This window comes from Hypanus sabinus, chromosome 19 (genome assembly GCF_030144855.1).
Source record: "Hypanus sabinus isolate sHypSab1 chromosome 19, sHypSab1.hap1, whole genome shotgun sequence".
NCBI classification, from domain to species: Eukaryota; Metazoa; Chordata; class Chondrichthyes; order Myliobatiformes; family Dasyatidae; genus Hypanus; species Hypanus sabinus.
Window position 1 is genome coordinate 16,538,915 of NC_082724.1, and position 23,598 is coordinate 16,562,512.

At 40.1% G+C, this 23,598-nt stretch overlaps 1 protein-coding gene across 2 annotated transcripts in view; it reads left to right on the top strand.

The window, feature by feature from the left end:
• The window catches only part of pparg (peroxisome proliferator-activated receptor gamma), a 127,193-nt gene that overhangs the window by 97,303 nt on the left and 6,292 nt on the right, over positions 1 to 23,598 (top strand). For both annotated transcript variants that reach the window (XM_059944069.1, XM_059944070.1), the window contains exons 2-6: positions 2,363 to 2,596; positions 3,492 to 3,658; positions 3,909 to 4,047; positions 8,484 to 8,683; positions 14,257 to 14,704. In XM_059944069.1, the coding sequence (XP_059800052.1) occupies positions 2,371 to 2,596; positions 3,492 to 3,658; positions 3,909 to 4,047; positions 8,484 to 8,683; positions 14,257 to 14,704 (1,180 nt within the window). In that variant the 5' untranslated portion in view covers positions 2,363 to 2,370. The remainder of the gene's footprint in view (positions 1 to 2,362; positions 2,597 to 3,491; positions 3,659 to 3,908; positions 4,048 to 8,483; positions 8,684 to 14,256; positions 14,705 to 23,598) is intronic.

The following is a 23,598-nucleotide window of genomic DNA, read 5'->3' on the forward strand; positions in this document are numbered from 1 at the left end:
GCATGTTTGATGTTTGGCACAGGGACTTTTCCACAATGAATGATTCTGTGGCTCAATTGTTACAATGACTACAGAAGTATATTGAGTAAATTGCCCTTGATCTTTGACCCATTTATTGGAAACGAACTTTAATCAATGGCTTTTCAACAGCTAGTAGGTCCTCACTTAACATAAAGAAAGAGGCTAATACTTGTTTTGAACACATGCATCCTTTGAAGTTAACAGAGGAAAGATCAATAGCAGAAGCTTGAGCATGTAGATGTTAAGGAAGAGGATGTGCTGGAGCTTTTGGAAAGCATCAAGTTGGATAAGTCACAAGGACTGGATGGGATGTACCCCAGGCTACTGTGGGAAGTGAGGGAGGAGATTGCTGAGCCTCTGGTGATGATCTTTGCATCATCAATGAGGACAGGTGAGATTCTGGATGATTGGAGGGTTGCGGATATTGTTCCCTTATTCAAGAAAGGGAGTAGGGATACCCCAGGAAATTATTGATCCAGTGAGTCTTACTTCAGTGGTTGGTAAGTTGATGGAGAAGATCCTGAGAGGCAGGATTTATGAATATTTGGAGAGGCATAATATAATTAGGAATAGTCAGCATGGCTTTCTCAAAGGCAGAGTGTGCCTTACGAGCCTGATTGAATTTTTTGAGGATGTGACTAAACACATTGATGAAGGAAGAGCAGTAGATGTAGAGTATATGGATTTCAGCAAGGCATTTGGTAAGGTACCCCATGCAAGGCTTATTGAGGAAGTAAGGAGGCATGGGATCCAAGGGAACTGGCTTGCCCACAGAAGGCAAGGAGTGGTTGTAGATGGGTCATATTCTGCATGGAGGTCGGTGACCAGTGGTGTGCCTTGGGGATCTGCTCTGGGGCCCTTACTCTTCATGATTTTTATAAATGACCTGGATGAGAAAGTGAATTAGTAAATTTGCTGATGACACAAAAGTTGGGGGTGTTGTGGATGGTGTGGAGGGCTGTCAGAGGTTACAGTGGGACATTGATAGGATGCAAAACTGGGCTGAGAAGTGGCAGATGGAGTTCAACTCAGTTAAGTTTGAGGTGGTTCATTTTGATAGGTCAAATATGATGGCAGAATATAGCATTAATGGCAAGACACTTGGCAGTGTGGAGGATCAGAGGGATCTTGGGGTCCAAGTCCATAGGGCACACAAAGCTGCTACACAGGTTGACTCTGTGGTTAAGAAGGCATACGGTGCATTGGTCTTCATCAATCATGGGATTGAGTTTAAAAGCCGAGAGATAATGTTGCAGCTACGTAGGACCCTGGTCAGACTCCACTTGGAGTACTGTGCTCATTTGTGGTCACCTCACTACAAGAAGGATATGGAAACCATAGAAAGGGTGCAGAGGAGATTTACAAGGATGTTGCCTGGATTGGGGTGCATGCCTTATGAGAATAGGTTGAGTGAACTCGGCCTTTTCTCCTTGGAGCGATGGAGGATGAGGGGGTGACCTGATAAAAGTGTATAAGATGACGAGAGGCATTGATCATGTGGATAGTCAGAGGCTTTTCCCCAGGGCTGAAATGGCTAGCGTGAGAAGGCATAATTTTAAGATGCTTAGAAGTAGGTACAGAGGAAATGTCAGGGTTAAGTTTTTTAAGCAGAGAATGATGAGTGTGTGGAATGGGCTGCCAGTGGCAGTGGTGGTGGGAAAACAATAGGGTCTTTTAAGAGACTCCTGGATGGATTCATAGAGCTTAGAAAAATAGAGGGCTGTGCATAAGCCTAGGTAGTTCTAAGGTATGGACATGTTCGGCACAGCTTTGTGGGCCGAAGGGCCTTTATTGTGCTGTAGGTTTTTTATGTTCTGTGTTCTGGCAATCATTCTATGATTTCCCTGACTTCTGCCCTTCCTTTCCAGTCCTGAAGAAGGGTCTCAGCCTGAAATATCGACTGTTTACTCTTTTTCATAGAAGCTGTCCGGCCTACTGAGATGCTCCAACATTCCATGTGTGCTGCTTTGGATCTGCAGCATCTGCAGAATTTCTCATGTTTATCATTCTATGATGTGCTTTTCTCTGTATGCTATTACCAGGAGGGACAAAATCTACGTTTTTAATATATAGTAATTGTCCTGCAATGGCTATGAAGCCTTGAAAATAAGTTCAAAGAAAACAGCTTCCAATATAAACTGATAACTTATAATGCAGTGTCATGATGCACTATTTAATAACTCTTGATAGTTGTCCTCCTCCTCCCCCAATATCATACATCATTCTCTAAATTAAGTATTATTTTTTAAGTTATTTGATGACTACCAGTGTGACTTACATAAAGTATGAAGCAGGATTCCTTAAAATAATCACAATACTTCTCTTTTCCTTTTTTCCTCAGAATAAAGAATGGTGGATACACAATTACCGTTATGGCCCATCAACTTTGCCATGGGTACAATGGACCTGTCAGACCTCGGCAACCATTCTCATCCCTTTGATGTAAAGCCGTTTGCTTCAGTAGACTTCTCCAGTGCTTCTGCCATTCATTATGAGAATCATGCTGCAACCTCTTTAAGAATTGATGAATCTTCTTCAGACTATAAATATGATGACAAATTTCTAGACTATCAAAGTATGTTTGATTATATGTGACAAATCTAATGAAAGCTAACTATCTAATATTTTTTTCATTGAATAACAGCATCTGAATGCCTTTTGTGAATAATATAGATGTGAGCAAAAGTCTTGTTCTTGATGGTGACTTTATTGGTATAAACTGAGTCTAATGAGGACTACATTATTGTCGTATCCAAGGAGAACAGAAGTTGCACTTACTGTAATAATTTATACTTTAGGGAATAAAAGATGTATACCTACCTGGCAAAAGCAAGGGAACCTAAATAAGCAACATCTTAAACAGATAAAAGGAAATCAAGAGAAGTAATAAATTTCACAGGAAATAATATGAGGATCCCAACTGAGTGGGTCTGAGAAGCTTTGACTTTACTAATGTGGTGTAGGAAAATGGGTCTGAACGTTATAAATATTTTAATAATGCATTGAAGTTCATTCAATCGAATCAAGTATGCCTTTTTTCTACTTGAACAGCTGTAAATTGCACAGTTCCTTGCTTTCATTATTTCAAGACTTTCTGAATACTGTAATGCAAGAGATCTTCTGGTAGGTCGAGAGTAAAATTCCCTGTCAAAAGAGTGATGACCATCATGGGAAGGGGTCAAAGTGAATATTGTAGGTACATCTTATGGGAGGTTGGGCAAACAATTAAGGAAGAAACAGAGAGAGTCATGCTGTGGATTTAAATGAGAAAAGATAAGAATGACTTAAGTGCAAGATAAATCCTGGCACTGACTGTAAGACTGTATTCGCTGTTTCCATACTATATATCCTGCGTTATTCTACTTATCTATAGTTAAGCCCTAGTTTAACACCTAACATGAAATTAATCCCAAATTTCCCTGAACTGCTCTTATGAATTTTGAATGAGAAAGGGACTCTTTCATACACAGGCACGATTAAAGTTGAACCATCCTTAAATGAAATATCAGGGAAAGGGCCAGCATTTTCAAAGCTGCCAGAAGATTCGTCAAGTTCAACCCTGTCGATTGAGTGCAGAGTATGTGGTGACAAGGCTTCAGGATTCCATTATGGGGTCCATGCTTGTGAAGGATGCAAGGTACAGTGGTCCATTTACTTTTGTTTATCAACCGGGAATCACTACATTTGATCTCTTACACATTTGTTAACATATTTAATAAAGATATTGTATGACTCAGTAAGATGCTACTGCTGCCATTTCAATATTACATAGTTCAGTACAAGATGAAAGAAAGTGACTAATTCTACACCTTTCTTCAATTACATAGCTATTTTATTCCTGTATGTGCATCCTATGATATGAATTGATTGACATTGGTTTGTTACAGGGTTTCTTCCGGCGAACAATAAGGCTGAAGTTGATGTATGATAAATGTGACTTAAACTGTAGAATTCAGAAAAAGAACAGAAATAAATGTCAGTACTGCAGATTCCAGAAGTGCCTCACAGTTGGCATGTCTCATAATGGTAAGTACATGTAGTTAGCCCTCTAACTATATAGATTTCTATTGAGGTACAGCGTGGAATAGACCCTTTGAGCCACGTCACCAGGCAACCTCTGACTTAACCCTAGCCTAATCACAGAACAATTTACAATGACTGATTTGTGGGAAGATACTGGAGCATCTGGAGGAAACCCACATGGTCACGAGGAGAACATACAAGCTCCTCATTGGGTTGAGTCGTTTTCCTGTCTTGGCAATTGACTTGCAAAGGTTTCATCACCATACAAGGAGACATCATCAGTGCGCTGTTAACAACTCAACCCAACTATCAACCACCCAAGCTACACATTTTCCAAATTATTTAGTACAAGCACCTTACAGGCAATAGTGGGAATCGAACCCAAGTCCCTGGTACTGTGATGAGTTATGCTAACCACTACGCTACTATGCCTCTTGGTTCTCAAAAGGTCAAGAGATAACAAAAAATTCTGACTTGACAAATTTAATTTATCCTTTCCCATTGTGATTCCTCAGGTTCCCCCAAGTATAAATGTGCAGGAGGAAATGTGCCGGCAAATCTTGACTGTCTCCTTGGGAAGGTAGAAGTAGGGAGATAGGATTTAGAATAGGGAAAATAATTTTAATATATTTGCCTCTGAACTGATTACCTCATATTTGAATTACTTCTTTTATCCTGGGGGAGCAACTTCATCAGTGGCAGATGGGTGGTGCGAGGGAAGAAGAAAAAACTATGAAGTCTTCTTCTAGCAAGCTTTCATTCTACCACTTCAATGAATTTGACACTGATAGCTTTGTGATGTAGTCAACAGGTCATGCTATCATACCAACAATAGCTGCAGAAGTTGATGCATTCACAGCTCTAGTAAATAGCAGTTGGATCATTCTATATGAGCACAATAAAACTTCAATATTGCAAACTTAAAGTGCTCACAACATTATTAGCCCTAATAAGTCAGATCTACAGCTTGTAGTAAGGACTGGGGTAACAGTAAAACTCCATAATCCATTGTACTGACAATTTAGTGGTTCAGCATCTGGATTGCCAGTACCTGTAGATGTTTGCTGCACTTCCTTTCATCTCACCAGTCCCCTGGTTCCCATACCCCCTTTTATTTCAGCTAGTACACTCCCTCTCAACTCACTTACTTGGGCCCCCATTCCTTACACTTTCAACTTGCCAGGGTCCTGTTTTGCACCTTCCATTTCTGGAAAATTTATAGTAATACTGTGCAATGTCTTGAAAAATAAGTGAGTTAGATAAATAGGAATAACATCCAAAAGTACAGAAAATCACCAGACCTGCAGCATCAAAGTCCCAAAATTGGCAGGACCTCGGAGCTTTAATCTAATGTCAATCAATTGATGGTCAAATGCAAAGAAAAAGCTATCCTTGACAGTGTGCTTAATGGAAAGGCTTCTTCGAACTCCAATGTTTAATCACGTGGTGGTAAATTTTCATATCTGTATCCAAGTTTGGTTGCAGATTAGAAATAGAAAGCATTCATCAATGATTTATCCTTTGAAGTTAGTAGAAGAAACTTTTTTGCATCTTCAATCAACTTGTGATATTTGCAATTAAGTATTCCTCTGTGTGCTGGTTAAAATCTATCTCATTGTTTCGGGAGAAGTAAAAGGTGATATCAATGCTGATATCATTAGCATTGATAGGAACATAAGAACATGGGTACGAAAGAACCTAGCCCCCACATGCCTGCCCTGTGATTGATATGGCCTCATCTCCTCTTATGTACCACTTCCCAATAATGATCTATCACCTGATCTTTCTAAAGTTTATTTACCTTCTCTTTAACTATCCCTGATGATCTAACCCCTAAAGCACTCTGGAGCTGGGATTTCAGTGATTCACCACTCACCACAAGAAGTTCTCCATAGATCAGTTTTAAATGACCACCCACAAATCTTGTAATGATATTCCCTTGCTCAAGACCTTCCCAAGTGGAAAGCTCTAGGCATTTAGCCTGCCCTATCCCTGTTGGATCTGATACATTTCAATAAAATTACTCCTCATTCTTTTGAGTTACATAGATGAAGTTTCTTTGACTGCTCATGAAAGGACAGTCTTCTCTTCCCAGGAATTAGCCAAGTGAAATTCTTCTGCCAGAACACCCCTCCCTTAGGGAATCAAAACTGTGCATGATCCTCCAGGTGTGGTCTCATTAGTGCCCTGTTCAATTGAAATAACACTTCTCTATTTCTGAACTTCAACTCTCCTGCAGTAAAGTGCAGTTGGCCGTTTGTCCTCATGACCAAATGCTGTAAGTGTCTGCCAACTTAGATCCCGCTGTACTTTGCTCATCTGTAATCTTTCTCCACTTTCGATAATAGTCTGCCTGAACATTCCTCTTGCTAAGGCACACGACCTCACTTTCCCACGTTAAACTCCATTTGCCAAGTTTTCACCCACTCACTCACCTGTTTATATCCTATTCCAAAGTCCAAATATCATTATAGCAACATGTCATCTCACTTATTTTCATGTCAGCAGATACTTTACGTACCTCCACCCCATCATTAACAAAATCTGTAAATTATTGAGGACCAAGAATTGATCCTCCAATCCATGCTAATACACTTCCACCAATACCTTGAGTTCTTATCTTGTGCAACAGTCTTTTTAAGTGGCACCTTGTCAATTACCTTGGGAATATAAAAACACTGCATCAACAGGTTCCCAAACCTTCAAATCTGGCAACATTAAATGCCTCTTCCTTCAATCCAATATGGTCTTCAACCTTCCTTGTTAGCTATATTTGGATCTATTGTCAGTTAAATACAAAGATAATTAGCCACTCTTTTTTTCTGTAATATTCACTTGGCAATAATATTTATGTTTAGAGAGGAAATTAATAAACTTTTGAAAGATGTGGAAATTCAGGGCCTACTCCTGAACCTATTTTCTTGAAATCTTGAGGTTTTTTAAAAAAGCAATAGCTGAGAAACTGAATGTATTTTCTTTAATTCTATAGATTTGAAAATAATCCTAGCTGCTCTGAATTTAGCAAACATAATCCCACTATTCAAGAAAAGATCTGAGAAAGGAGGGTGACGTCTGCTTGACATCAGTAGAATGTATTAGGGCAGTAAGCACACATTTAGAACATTTTAATATGACTGTGAAATGTCAACATGTGTAAATGAAAGGGAAATAGTTTGACAAATTAATTATGGCTTTATAAAATAAAGAAAACCCATTAAATATAGTGTATCCAGATTATCAAAAATATTCAATAAAGAACCACCCAAGATATTAATATGCACAGTTGTGGCTTATGGAATTATATAAATATTTGGTAACAAATCCAAACCACATTATGTGTTCAGGTAAATACAGAAGAGCCAGTAGTCCTTGAAAAGCTTCCTAAAAATAGCATTCCACCATCTAACCAGCTAATTAAATACATAGAAAGGTGTGAAGTTGCTGAAATCACTTCAGAGCAACCAACTAAGCACACCAACAGTAATTACTTGCCTACTTCAAGTCGAGCGCTATTTTAATGGTATTTCTAAACAATCCATGTGGCTCTGAAAATTTGCATTTACATATCTCAACCTCCAGCTTCTATTTAAGTAACATTAATTTTACTATTGGTATTTCCTTTGTTATCTCTATCTGATCTTCATTTAATACACTTCACCTCACCTAATACTGAATTCAGCATTTTAATTTATCCTTCCTTCCTCCAGTTCTGTGATATTCATTACTGATTCTCATGTTCAATTGATTAAGGATGTACATTGCTACAGTCTGGAATCACGTTGTTCAGGGATTTCCCATGGAAGATGTTATATTTCTTGACACATTAATTTGCTTTAAATTCCACTGTGAAACTGTAAATTATGCCCATGGGCAGTTATAAGTGTAATGAATGGTCAGTGCCACTGACAGCCCGATTTTGAGAGGCCAGCTTACAATTAATATTTGAAACAGAAAATAACTTTTTGTGTTTCAGTAATCTACCTTGCGATGTTGTTCAAACACAAAACAGTAGCTTGTACGCAGCAAGAATATTGACTGAGATAAAAATTAGTCATATAGCACTACAGCCCAGAAAAAAAGGTCTTTCAGCCTGTCTAGTCCGTGCTGAACTGTTATTCTGCCTAGTTCAATCGATCCACTGCTGGACTGTAGACTGTAGCTCATCATACCCCACCCATCCATGTACTTCTCCAATCTTCTCTTTAAGTGTTGCAATCGAGCCCACATACCCCACTCCCACTGGCAGCTCATTACACGTGCGCACAAAGTCAGTATTACCATATTTTATAATAATAAGTAAGCAAATAATATTAAGGCCATGGATTTCAAAATGAATAGTCCATCCCTGCCCTATAACTCTTTATGAATGTAATTTACTGACAGCCAGTATACTGTGGGACATATTTTACAACTAAGTGTTGTTGATACTGAATTTACAGCTATTAGATTTGGGAGAATGCCACAGGCTGAAAAGGAGAAACTCCTGGCTGAAATCTCCAGTGATACGGATCAACTGAACTCCATGTCTGCCGACCTCCGTGCTCTTGCCAAACATATGTTTGAATCATACATGAAGTCTTTTCCTATAACTAAAGCTAGATCTCGTGCAATCATGGCAGGGAAAACGGGGGACAAATCGGTAAGTAGCTTCTCCATGCTTTTGTGAGTTAAAATTTAATTCGCTTGATGAACAACCTCACACTGCAGTTGAACCTTGCAGAAATCAGGCTTAGTTTTTGAATCGCCTGGCTTAGCTATGCAGTTTATTAATTCACAGCCTTCGGGTTACTGAAAGATGATGAATCCTCATGCTTTGTTGCTTGCTTAATTTCCCTTTTCAGAGTCTTGGCTTTGCCGTCAACGCCAGCAATTTTTTGCCCACCTCCAGTTTCCCTTGAGAAGATAGTGATGAACCTCATTCCAGCTCGCTGCATTCCTACCCGTGAAACTACATGCACAGTGCTGTTGGAGTGGGAGTTCTAGGATGCAGCAATACATTTCCATGTCAAGTTGGTGCACATATTACCTGGAGCCTGTAGGTAGTGGAGCTACTATGTGTCTGAAACCCTTATACTTGTCCACGATGAAAGGTGCTGTTAGAGTAGTTTAGGCAAGTAACTGCAATGCTACAACCAATGCGCACTGTTTAGTATGGCGGTTAGAGTATCATTCAGATGGATGGCTTTGTCCTGAATGCTGTCCAGCTTTCTCAAATGGTTGAATATGCAGTTATCTTGGCGCTCCGAGCTTGTGTATCTAATGGGATATCAGGAGGTACATCACTTGCTATAGGATTCCTAGCGACACCCCGGCTCTGCTGTTCCGGCCACAGCATTTAAGAGTTTCTGGTCAATGGTGACCTCGCCCTAACCCCCTTGCCCAGAGGATGCCAGTGGTGTGGGACATGACGATGATAACGTCAAGAGTAGGTGGATAGAGTTTAAAGACTATCGATCTTCTGTGACGTGAGTTTTACTTTTCATGTATCAGCCTTGCTACATGCAGGCATTCATTTGCTAAGGTGTTACAAACGGAATTGAATATTGTGAAGTCATGAGCATATGTTCCCATGCTGACCACATTGGAGGAGGGAAGACCAGTTGAAGATGCTTGGGATGAAGGTATTCTTCTGAATTGACCAGGAGGTGGGATGATTGATCTCTGGGAAACACAATTGTCTTCCTTTGTGCGAGGTAAACATTTGGGTGGCGGGGTAGAGATACGTCTCTACCAAAGGAAGTGAAAGGCGCTCCCTCCCTCCACCAGCCTGCAGGTCGCTCTACGGCAAGGGCGCAGTACTTGCTTACCCCCAGTGATCAGGTCCTCGTGAAACAGGTGGTGGACGGTCATATGAGCAGCTGGTGCATATCACAAGTCCTGGTTACGTGTCCACTGATGCCAGGCAGACAATCTCCAAAGAGTATTGATAATGGCTGGGGTCATCCGTCTTATAAAGACACTGTCCAGAAGAAGGCAATGGCAAACCTCTTCTGCTGAAAATTTTGCCAAGAGCAATCATGGTAATGGATAAGACCATGATTGCCCACAGTGCATAATGATGATGATGAAACATTTGAACACATTCCCTTTGTCCATAGACCAGTTGTGCCAGGGTTCCCTGAAGCCACTGCCAAACACTCTCACCTCACCTCTGGAACTTGGCTCCTTGCTGCAGGATTAGACCAAGTTAGCAACACCATCCTGAATCTTGGTCAGCAAGTTATTATTGAGGAACTCTTGCTTGATAGCATTGGGAGAGGGTACCTCCTATCACTTTACTGATATTTGAGAACAGACTGGTTTGGCAGTAATTAGCTTTAAAAAAATTGCTCTTTTTGTAAACAGGGTATACCTGAACAATTTACATCGACTGTTTATTGTTATAGACGTTGCCTGATCTGCAGAGTTCCTCCAGTATTTTGTGTGTGTTGCAGGTGCTGTTGCTATATTGAAGTAGTTTGGCTAGAGGCGCCGCTAGTTCTGATGTACAGCTTTGCAACGTAACCAGTGTTTTGCCTTTGTTGATGTCAGTGTTCTCAGCCATTCCTTGATAACTTGTGGTGAATCAATTAGCTCAGGACTGGCTTTGATGTGGTGAGGAGCTCAGGAAGAAGCTGAGATGATCATACATCATCTCCTTGCAATATAACCAGGTAGCATTTACTGTAGTTTACTAGTCTTCAGTCTTTAAACATATAATCATTATTAAAGAGTGTTTTGGAGGGAGTGTTAGAAATTTTAGAAGTTTCTCCCGTAAGTGGAATATACCAGCAGACTGAAGCTGATAAATTATTGTATAACAGTCATGTTTTTGTGTGATGCATTTATTTTCAATGTGTCTCCAGTTGGACTGGGTTTGATCAAAGTAATGGCCTGATTGACACAAACTGAGTGTTTCAGTGACCTCTATATCCACCCCATCAAACTTGACTTTGCCTTCTCTAATATCCATTCGCTCCCAGACATGGGAGAGTTGCTGGGCACTGCCTGTGGAGTGCAGCATGATAGTGAAGTTGGCCAGAGGTGGATAAACTGACGGGAGAGAAAGGGAATGGAGACTCAACAGGAGGCATTACAACTCTGGTCTACAGGGAAGGAATAACCTCTTACATTTATATCAACGACTATCAAGCTGACAGGCACCTGCCCTTAAGTAAGAACATCTTCACCAGAACTTACCTGTTCCATTCGTAGCCCCAAACTCACATAGGATAAGATTGAGTTTGGCAATAGTTGGTGAGGCAATTATGATCTGGATAATTTGCAATCCCCTACAAGCTCTTTGGATTGAAAAACCAGCCATGGTGGTAACTGTCTGAGCTTGTGTGACAGGGTTGAGCTCCATCACGAAATATTAGGTTGCTTTGCCTTGTGCTCCAGTTGAGAATGAGATTGCGTGATAGTTGGGACCGTAAGTATGATAGTGGTGTGGTTCACCAGTTCCTTTCCGGAATGAATGTGCTTGAAGCTCGCTCTTAACGTACAATATATGCAAGCCCTGGATACCCCTTTCTGGCAGGCTTCCCAGTGTACCAAGGGGTTCACTTCTACCTACTCATCTGCATCCCCAGGGGCTGCTTCATCAAAGTCCTCATCTGCATCTTGTACAATAGAACTTGTATGTTACCCTCCTCCATGCTGCTGCCTGCAGTTTCCATACCCTTAACCCTGGCTGTAGGTCAATCATGTCTCACGACTCGTGATGGGCATAATCATTTCCAGGCTGAATTACTCTCAGATTGCCACCATCTGGAGCAGTAGCTGGATTGCTAAATTGAACAATTATGCCTTGGTACTTTCAGTCTAAAACCATCTGACTAGGTTTTAGTTCTTGACTGTCCTAAAAGGAGAAAGGCAGAAGGAAGTGGGTAAGATTGAGACAAAGCGATGGAGAAAGAATAAGAGGCAACCGTATGTACCATCCTCTGGTTGTAGGCATAAGTCTTCAGATAAGGTGGTGGGGGTCCTTGATGTTGTTGTTTTCCTGCGACAGCACTTCTTGTAGATGTGCTCAGTGGTGGGGACATTTGAATTGAAGTAAGCCTGGGGCTTCTTTGTGAGCTGTGAGATGTGGAAGTGCTGCCTCACAGACTGGGGAAATACTTCTTGGATCCTGTGGTTGGTTAGACCAGGTGCAGGATCTGCAGCTCCTTCGGTTTCAAAGGGATTCTGGGTTTATTAGTAATTTTGATCAGGATTTGTAGCATTTTAAGTGTCTTTTCTCTTTTTATCCTTTTAAGTTCTTGCCTTGATTTTAGTTACTTTAATTGTAGTCGTTTCTAAATATTTCTCAGTACAAGACATTTAAAAGTTGCACACGATAAAGTTTATGACTGGGCTTACCTGACTACTGGAGTGCAGCATATTCTGGCCATCAGCAAGGTCAGTCCTCCACATCTGGCCCAGGCAGGGAGCATGTGAAGAAGCTTGTAGGCATCAATTTTCTGGGCAGCTAGCCCAGACAGATAAGAGCCAGCACAAGTACTTCGCCCACAGAAAACTGAACGTTTTCGCTATATTGGTCTTGGCCTTTTATAAACAGTTCATTATACCCTGCAGTTTGTAAACCAATCTAAATTCTGAACTTTGTTTAATACCTCAATTGTTAGTAGCATTAAAAGTGGTGGCCAGACATTTACAAGTCTTTAATGTCCTTTTTATACCAAGGATGTGAGTAAGACTACAGCATATGTCATGAAATTTGTTAACCTTGCAACAGCAGTACAATGCAAAACCTAATAATAGAGGGAGAAAACAGAATTACAGTAAGTGTGTGTGTATATGTATAAAACTTATTTAACTACTTTATGCATTTATTACTTATAAATTTCATGACATATGCCAGTGATATTAAACCTGATTCTGATTCTGGATCTGAAGGTGGTTCACATTCATCTTGCTCCCGTCACTGAATGTAAGTCGTTTCCAAACAACTGCTGCTTCCTCAGTGTCTATTGTATCCCTCTAACTCTCTCTCTACATGTTAAGTTGTAACATTTATGACTCAAGTTTAATTACTGGATTTTGGATTTCCATTTTATGTACAAGACGATTGACTTGTGGCATCATTGTTTAGAGAGACTGCATAATTTTGAGGGAAAATGTTTGGAATATTTACAATTTTATGCATATTTTGCAAGCTTTTGTGGTTGTGATACAGTAGCGTATTACAATTATGCTTAATCTCAGTGACATCACCCATTTTGTGACTTAATTGTTGATGGGAATATCAATGTTCAGTAGCAGAGCCAGCCCAGGGGTACAGGCAGGGATTGACGTCTAGATGCACAATTTTTGTTTAATTCAGGCCTCTTCCTGAGAAGTTCATTGAAAATCTTTCTTAAAAGCAGCCTATTTCATCTCCCTCTCTTTCCACCCTTCACAAAGCCAACATGCCTATCACAAGGCATTCAGAAAGTACCCACCTGAGCATGCTACACTCCAAATCCTTGCAGCTTGCTGGGATTGGGTAACACCAGTGGCTTTGAATGAAAATACAGAAGGTAGTGGATTCGGTCCAGTACATCACAGGTAAAGCCCTTCCAACTATTGAACACATCTACATGAAGCAGTGTCGTAGGAAAGCAGCATCCATCATCAAAAATCCCCACCACCCAGGTCATGCTCTCTTCTCGCTGCTGCCATCAGATGGAAGGTACAGGAGCCTCAGGTCTCGCACCACCAGGTTCAAGAACAGTTACTACCCCTCAATCATCAGGATCTTAAATAGAAGAGGATAACTACACTCACTTGCCCCATCATTGAAATGCTCCTATAACCAATGATCTAACTTTAAGGACCCTTTATCTCATTATCTCATGTTGTTGTTATTTATTGCTACTTATTTATATTTGCATTTGCACAGTTTGTTGTCATCTGCCCTCTGTGTGATCTTTCATTGATCCTGTTATTGTTACTATTGTATAGTTTTGTTGAGTACGCCCACAGGAAAATGAATCTACGGGTTGTATATGGTGACATTTATGTACTTTGATTAGCAGCTGAAGGCCCAAGCAGGCACTTGGAATTTACATAAGGGAACTCCAGCTTCTCTCTTCCAGTTCCCCCCATCCTGATTCCTCCCCATACCCATCACTACTCATGATTCTCAAAACATAGTAACAAATATAGAGTGAAATTAATTTTGATTGATGTTGAATAATGAAAATATAATGAATGTCATTAACATAAGTTGTACTTTTCCTGTTCTAGCCTTTTGTTATTTATGACATGAATTCACTGAAGGCTGGTGAGGAACGCATCACATTCAAGCAAACACCCCTGCAAGAGCAGGACACAGAGGTAGAAATACGAATTTTTCAACGCTGTCAGTTTCGTTCAGTGGAAGCTGTGAGGGAGATCACCGAATTTGCTAAGTCTATCCCAGGATTCATAAATCTGGACTTAAATGACCAAGTCACTCTTCTTAAATACGGAGTCCATGAGGTCATATTCAGTATGCTGGCTTCTCTGATGAATAAGGATGGCCTATTAATTGCTGCCGGCCAGGGTTTCATGACAAGAGAGTTTTTGAAGAGCCTAAGGAAACCCTTCTGTGACATCATGGAGCCTAAGTTTGAATTTGCTATGAAGTTCAATGGTTTGGGCCTCGACGACTCTGACATTGCAATATTTATTGCTGTTGTCATACTCAGTGGAGGTAGGAAATTCTGCTTTTCATTGTCTTAATAAAAATCTATCCACATATACATCATTAAAGTCTACTCTATCACCACTTTTCTTTCCACCTCTTCTGGAAGCATTGAAACCCTGCTGGGATACAGTTCTGCTGTATTAGTCAGCTTTCTGGCCATTGTTCACAGGTGAGTCTTGGGAATGAGTGCTAGCTGTTCAAGCTCAAGGGACTTTCAGAGAACAATACTTCCCCTTGGCCTGTGAGTGATAATTGCTCCTTGAGGTGGCGTAGCAGATGTGTTACATTAACAGCTTCATTTCATGTCGGAACAATTTTAAAATGTGCAGTGCAGTAAAGCAACTATTTTGTTTCCAAGCAGAGTGATGTCAAAGAAGGTGAAATTATACAATGAAATTTGTTAATAATATTGACAGCTAATTTAGCAGAGGCATGTCCCATCTTCTCCATAAAATTTATTAATGCCACAGTTACATAGAAGCTGCTTTACTTCATAGTTCAGGTGTTAACATTAATACTTTAGACTAAGTAAGTATAGATTTTCTACCAAGACATGCTCTCCTAGGTCAATAGTGTACCTAGTTAACTATTAATAAGTTGGAGACATTATACTATTTAAACCAGCCACCCACTTTGCATTTTGAGCCTGGTTTAAAGTTGCTGGCTGGATTTCTCGTGGTGAAAGGAGGATGGAAAAGTTGGCTGCAAAACCATTATTTAGACCTCGCTTTGTTGGATGGGAGAAGCTTCTGCTTCTGTTTGCTGCTGAAGTTGGCTTCAGTCTACCTGGGTTTTCAGAGTCATGCAGTCCTCAGCCTCTCCAGCAATGTCTGTATTGGGCCCATGGGATCTGACAGGTTAGTTATCCCATTGAGCTTCCACCTGCTACCCGAACAATCCCACTCTTGGACTTAATCCACAGAGCCCTACATGTTTTTGGTGTTATTTATTTATTTGTTTGTTTAGTTAGTTACTTAGCCATACGTGCAGAGTAGGCCCTTCTGACTCTTCAATCAACCTCCTCCCCAAACAAACCCGATTAACCCTAAGCTAATGACAGGACAATTCACCTACCCGGTGCATCTTTGGACTGAGAGAGGAAGCTCGGAGGACCTGGAGAAAACTTGCAGTCTCCACTGGAAGGACTTGCAAAGACTCCTTACAAAACAGTACTGGAATTGAACTTCGAACTTCAGAATGCCCCGAGCTGTAAGGGCGTTAGGCTAACTGCTACATGGCGGATCATGTGCTGATCAGCTGAAAAACATAGTGGCCTAGAAACTCTTGAGTAGCTAAAACAATAATCTGAGACTGTGTGCTGTGCATGTATTAGTTTTGTTTGAGGGGCCCCTGAAGTATTTTTTTTGTGTGCACAAGGTGTTGAAGGAAAGGATATGTAACATGAGAAAAGGGCTGAGTGAAGAGGTATCATCAGAAGTAAATTGGGAACATCCACCTCAGGAATCTCAGCCCAGCTTTCTGTTTCAGAGAACTTCAGGCAAGGGATGACCATGGGGCCTGCCAAAGGCCCAAATGGGTCTGATTTTTTGCATCTTTATATTCTTATGTTTTTAGACCTTTGAAACAATTTGATTTTTCAAACTTGAGTGTTTCCACCATCATCATCATCATCATTTTGTGCTATGCCATATGATGTGGGCAAACATGGTCCCATGACCATGATTGTTCTTGGCAAATTTTCCGGCAGAAGTGGGGGTTTCCCATTGCCTTCTTCTCGGTAGTGTCTTTACAAGCTGGGTGGCCCCAGCCGTTATCCATACTCTTCAGAGATTGTCTGTCTGGTGTTAGTGGTCTCATAACCAGGACTTGTGATTTGTACCAGCTGCTCATACGGCCATCCGCCACCTGCTCCGATGGCTTCACGTGACCCTGATCGAGGGAGCCGAGCAGGTGCTGCACCTTGCCCAAGGGTGACCAGCAGGCTAACAGAGGGAAGAAGCTCCTTACACCTCCTTTGGTAGAGACGTATCTCCTCCCTGCCACCCGAGAGTGATTCCACAGTTACAACAATTAGAAATTCTGTGCATGCCTACAGCGAGCTTTATATTTAATACCACGAACATGATACCAGAGTTTGTAACTATTCCTGAAATAAATGGCTTGTTAGCCCAATTACGAGTCAATTACATTGCACTAAATCTGGAGTCATGCATAAGCCAGATGGTTAAAGACAGCATGATTTTTGAGAACCCCCTTGGGTGTTTACAACAACACATTTGCATTTCAGTCACCATGACCAATGCAAGCTTTTTCAATCCAGATTTATTTTGAAATTGAATGTTCTGTTTTACACCCAATTACATACGTGTCGCAGTTTGAGATTTACTTAATTTGGGTTCTCATCCACCATGAACTCATGCCTACATATAATTAATCCAATCATGTCTTGTCCATACTGCACCAACTGCCGCCACTGGGCTGTAAACATGCAGGAACAGTGTGTGGTTAAGTGCCTTGCTCAAGGACACACACGCTGCCTCGGCTGAGGCTCAAACTAACAACCTTCAGATCGCCAGCCCAAAGCCTTAACCACTTGGCCATGCACATCATAACTGCAGTGATACCATACTACCATTCACAGCAGATGTTTCCATTCTAAACTTTAGAACTGTTGCTTAATCCAAGAATATAGTTTGAAATTCAGCTACCTCTATAACTGAATCAGATGGGCAACAGCAACAGATAAATTTCAAATGTGTTTCCACCAAATCTTTCTTGGCTTATAAGAAGCAGTCATTGTTTCTATCTTTAATTATCATTAAACTAAGCCAGATTGAGGAAGAATGGTTAATTTTTACCACCCAACCTTCACCCAAATACAAATTATCTGCCTGTAATCATTACCCAATTACTATTCATTAAATCTTCCTATACATAAATTAGCTATTAATTTTTTATACAGTAGCAGTGAATATACTTCAAATACTGTACTGTCTTTAAAGTCATATGGTTCCAAAATAAAGTTACTGTCAATGTGTGTTTATATCACCACATACTACACTGAGGTTCATTTTTTGCAGACATTCACAATAGAACAAAGAAATACGATAGAATCAATGAAAAGCTGCACACAAAGTCTATCAAGCTACCAATGTGGAAAAGAAGACAAACTGTGCAAATACAAAAATAAATAAATAAATAAATAAATAAACAATGAATCTGTAGATAGATAAATACATGGACCATGAGTTGTAGCATCTCTGAAAGTCATGATCAGTTCGGTGTTGAGGTGAGTGAAGTTAACTGAGGTTTGGAACTAGAAGCTCTTGTACCTCCATAACCAATAACACAAAAAGTGATATGTAAATGTAAACCTTCCTTCCATTTAGTATTATAGTAAGTTATCTCTAATTGGACAGTGGTAACACAGTTGTAGAAACTGAACAGGTAAGCTGATATAAGTCCCTCAGTGTCGTCAGGTTGTTTGTCGATAGTCAAAACTTCATGGTTAATCTGTTATTTTAGAATTGGTCTTCATGTGGATCTGTTAATAGGGGAACACTTTGTCCAAAATTGAAAAAGTTAAGATTCAAATTGCACATTGTTTTTGATGATTGGTGAAATAAATAGACTATAAGGTCATAATACAAAGGAGAAGAATTAGGTTCTTCAGCCCATTGATACTGGTCTGCCATTCCATCATGGCTGATTTATTATCCCTCTCAACCCCATTCTCCTGCTTCCGCCCCAAACCTTTGGCACCCCTTACTAATCAAGAACCTATCAACCTCTGCTTTAAATACAGTGGATTCCAGATAATTGGGACACATTGGGAACAGATCATTTTGGCTCAAGTAAGTAGCTGCCCCGATTAGCTGATGTTTCATGGAGATAGTTAAAAAGAGAAAATCTGCAGATGCTGGAAATCCAAGCAACACCCACAAAATGCTGGAGAAACTCAGCAGGTCAGGCAGCATCTACGGAAAAGAGTAAACAGTCAACATTTTGGGCCAAGACCCTTCAGCAGGACTCGGATATCAGATCAGTGGAAGTAACTGAGTAAAAAGTTATGCATTTACATGAAATACAGAACAAATTAGAACACTACCAATGCTACTACAGGACTATAAAACTGTCTATTAGTTCACAATAGTTATCAATGGAGAAATTTATCTGGTGTACATAGTCATGTATGGGGTGTCCAGGGGGATGGGGTAGCACCTCTGGTGAAGGAGCTTGTTGTGTCCATTCTGGGGCAGTTTGATCCTGACTGGACACTCTACTTTTGCCTGTGGCTCTAAGGAGCTGTTCGCATGTGACGGCAGTCACCACCCATATACACAGCTTCAATAGGCAGGCTAAACCGGGTGAGGATAGCCAGCGGGCCTCAAATCCTGGTTAGTTCGGACATGCCTGTCCTAGCATTGTGAAATCAGCTCTGGCAGACTGAGCGGATGAGAACAATGAGATCCAACAGCCGAGATTACGGCTCTGCAAAGCTTTGTGGAGAACGACGGGCATGATAAGGCACAGTAGAAGTCATGGTTATCCACTGGACCCAGACTTCAGAGGTAGAGAGTGCGACAGTCCCAGTGCCATGGCTTTTCCACTGTAAAAACTCTCCCACACAGGTTTCACTGTCATCATTGAATACAACAGACAACCAACACAATGCTGTGTTCTTTTGATTGACTGTAATTGAACAAAATTACTGCAGACTCCCAGTACAGATAATGAACTGCCTTCGTATAATGCTTTTAATGAGCATTGTACCCTCCAAATCTTCATTTTAATTGTAACATACAAGGTAATGTTAATACCTTCAAATTCTTCATTGTTCCTAACTTGTTGAAGTGGTGAAATCATTTCATTTTCACTCCCAGCTGTTCCTGGCATCTCCAAGCCTGAATGCTCGAACCCCGCAGTGAGCAAAACAACTCTAAGTTGTCTTAATGCTTATTTCTTACCAACTATCAATGACAAAAATTACTGCTTTTTGAACTCAAACACATGCAAGTGATGTTATTTAACACTGTTCAATCCAGCCAAAGTGTGTCTAATGACAACACAAGTTCACGTAACTGATGCTGGTTAGAAGCTGTTCTGCAACTATCTCCTGTCCCAATTAAGCAACATAGTATCCCAAATAAACAAAGGAAATCCCGGCTATTTTCTCGGTTAGCTTTCGTTCTTTAAGAGTTGGCTTAATAATCGGCTCCTCTGTTTAACTGATGGACCAATTAACCGGAAACTACTGTGTACCCAATGACTTGGCCTCCACAGGAGTCTGTAGTAATAAATTCCGCAGATTTGCCACCTTTGGTTAAAGAAATTCTCCCTCATCTCTATTCTAAAGGGATATCCTTCAATTCTGGGTTTGTTCCTTCTGGTCCTAGACTCCCCCAAAATAGGAAACATTCTCTCTATTTCCACTCTATATAGGCCTTTCAATATTCGATAGGTTTCAGTGTGATCTCCACTTTTTCTTCTGAATTCCAGCACCAGCAAAAACTCCTCGTTCCCGGGATAATTCTTGCGAACATTGTCTGGACCCTCTCCAATGCCTGCACATCCTTTCTTAGATAAGGGGCCCAAGATTGCTCACAATACTCCAAGTGCGGCCTGGCCAATGTCTTAGAAAGCCTCAGCATTAGAATAGTAGAGGAATTATGATTACAGTATTATTTCTACTTCAGTGACAGCCATTTCTTTGTCAAGGGCTTGTAATACTTTTACAGCTAGCTACAGTTACTTTTAGTGTCGATTTTGCGGTATTTGAATACAAATCTATTACCTTACGTCTTTTCAAGTGCACTGATAGGCCTGGTCAATATGACCCTGTTCCAAGCCTATTTGATTTTCCAGTTTCGATTTTATATATGTTGAGAGGATTGGAGTTAACGACGCTGATGATTTTGTATTTTTGTGAGATATTATAAACAGCCCTTTTCTTTTTCCATTTTTTCTTTTTTTGTTTTTTTTTCCTTATTAGTTACTAGATTATTAGATTAGTTTTTTTTGCATAATTTTTTTTCTTTTTCATTTTTCTGTTTTTTTTATTTTATATTATGATATACCTAGGTTTGCCTTGTTTATTTGTATATTGTATCATCCATGATTTGGGAATACTCATTTATACTGTAATCATTGCTTATGTATTCTTTCATGTTCAGTTGAAATGTGTATGTTTGTAATCCCATTATCTATGTATCAATTTTATTTTGTTGATACTAATAACAATAATAAAAAGATTGAAAAAGGCCTGGTCAGCCTGTAAAGTTTCATTCACATCAGGAATCATTTACTTATTTTATTTATTTTGGAGATATTGTGAAGAGCCAAGTGATTAAAAATAAGCTTTATTTGTCACATGTACATCTAAGTATTGAAATGCGTCATTTGAGTCAATGGCCAACACTGTCTGAGTGTGTGCTGGGGGCAGCCCACAAGTGTCACCATGCTTTCAGCACCGGTGTAGCATGGCCACACGTCATTGGAATGTGGACACCCAGAGGAAACCCACGCAGGCATGGGGAGAACTTGCAAACTCCTCACGGACAGTGGAGGGACTTGAATCCTGACCACTAGCACACTAAAGGGTTCAATATCAATAATCTTGTTGAAAGGTTCGTTGTTCATGTGGAATTACAGAGATCAATGTGCTTGAATGTAAAAGGTATTGAGCTAATTTTTGTTTGGGCTCAGTTTAAATGAGTTCACCTTAAATTATTTTAAGCATACTGTGTGAAGCCACAATGTAATCCAGAAACAAAAGCGGGTATATGACAGTCACTTACACCCTAATCTACTATTGGATGTATAGTACTGTGCAAAAATCTTGGGCGCACACTCTATATTTATAGCTAGGATGCCCAGGACTTTTGCACAGTACTATAGTAACTGTATGTATTGCACTGTACTGCTGCCACAAAAAAAATGTCATGACATATGTGAGTGGTGATAAACCTGATTCTGATATGGGTTTCTATTGTGAACTGAGAGTGGGAAGGGGGCAGAGAGAAGGGAATCATGGTTGGGAAAGGGGAAGGAAAGGGGAGGGAGCAGGAAGCACCAGAGAGGCATTCTGTAGTGATCAATAAACCAATTGTTTGGGATCAAATGACCTTGCCTGTTGTCTCAAGCCTGGGTATGCCTATACCTGTGCCACCCCCTCCACCCACAGCACACCTTCTCTTCCACCTGTCCCACACCCATCCCATGGTGCACAGCCTTCACCATTCCAAGCATCCTCTGCTCCTGCCAAATTTACAAACTCTCTCCCTGTTCCACATTGACATATACAGTACTGAGCAAAAGTCTTAGTCACCCTGGCGATATACATGTGCTGAAGACTTCTGCACAGTACTGTATTTGTGTAATTCCAATTTCTAATGACAAATTGGTGGGAACTCTTAAGGAGAAGGAAGCTTTTTCAAAAAAAATTTGCATTTTAAAGAAACTGCAGAAATTGCAATGGGTTTCTTTGGCACAGATATTTTTGATATGTTTAACAGCTCCCTGTGCAAATGCAGATATTTCTAGCCAAGCAACCAAATACTCCTAACAAAAGCATCATGTACAGTGTTTCAGCATTGGCTAGACATCACTTACCAGTGGGATATGCACTTTAGGCTCTCAAATTCATCAGCACAAGAACATGAACCTGGTTTTTATCAGCTAACATCTATTTGGTACACTGCAGAATATTTTTAAGGGGACCAACATAACTGATGTGAATTGAATAATTTCTTGTTGAATGGCATTCTGTGAATTTTGTTTTGCTGTTTTGAGTAATCCATAATTCTAAAATCATAAAATACGAAGGGTGATTGATAAGTTTGTGGCCTAAGGTAGAAGGAGTCAATTTTAGAAAACCTAGCACATTTAATTTTCAACATAATCCCCTCTTACATTTACACACTTAGTCCAGCAGTCATTGAGCATACAGATCTTGGCCCTCCAGAAAGTGTTTAAGCAGGGATGATTGATAAATTTGTGGCCTAAGGTAGAAGGAGATGAGTTATACAGCTCTTGTTAACCTGCACATCAACTCTTTGAGTGATTATGCAGAAAGCGAAGTCAATCTCCTCCTACCTTAGGTCACAAACTTATCAATCACCCCTTGTCTATTACTTGGAACCACGTCTATTTGTGATCAGCTAGTTGTAGGGGAAGGAAGATGAGACAATCATATTTCCTATCAAGATTGTCCCCTCTGCTGGTTTTCAAACAGGGTTACATTACTGAATGTTTTGTCACAGAAAATTAATAATAAAGCTTCAGCGTTCTGTGATATGGTAACGTGACCTCGTGTCACTAATCTGAGAAATAAAATAGATGATACCAACAGTAATTTAAAGGGGGTAAATGCAGGTCACAAAAGAAGGAAAATCGAAAGTTAATCCATATATTTCAAATTGTTCTTCATAACTCTAGAACTGGTAGTCGCATTTTAACTACAGTATCTCCATGCAAAATAAATGGGAATCTAGAATTCCTCCTGAGTAAAGTTTGACTGAAAATGTTATAACTAAGATTGATAGTTTTGCTTCATAAGGACACTAAGGAATACTTAAATAGATTAAGATACTAATTGAGGATAATTTCAAATGAATCACTAAACCTTTTGTTCTTAATGATTTATCCCATTCCTATGTAAAAAGTAGGACAATCATCTGTGTTTTAAGTGAGAAGAGATTATTATCATTTTAACTTGTTTGGAACTGGGTCCAGGTAATCCTACTCCCACCGTGTTTTATAAAAATTATCTCCCCTATCATTCAGCTACTTTTCAGGAGATTGGTTGTGAATTACAAATGCAGATATATTTTGTACACCATTTGTACAACCATCAATGCGTTCTTTATAAGTTTTGTAACTTCTAGTTTGTAGAGTCCATCCCCTCTTGCCTTTATGTCCTGCACGATTTTAGGAAGCAT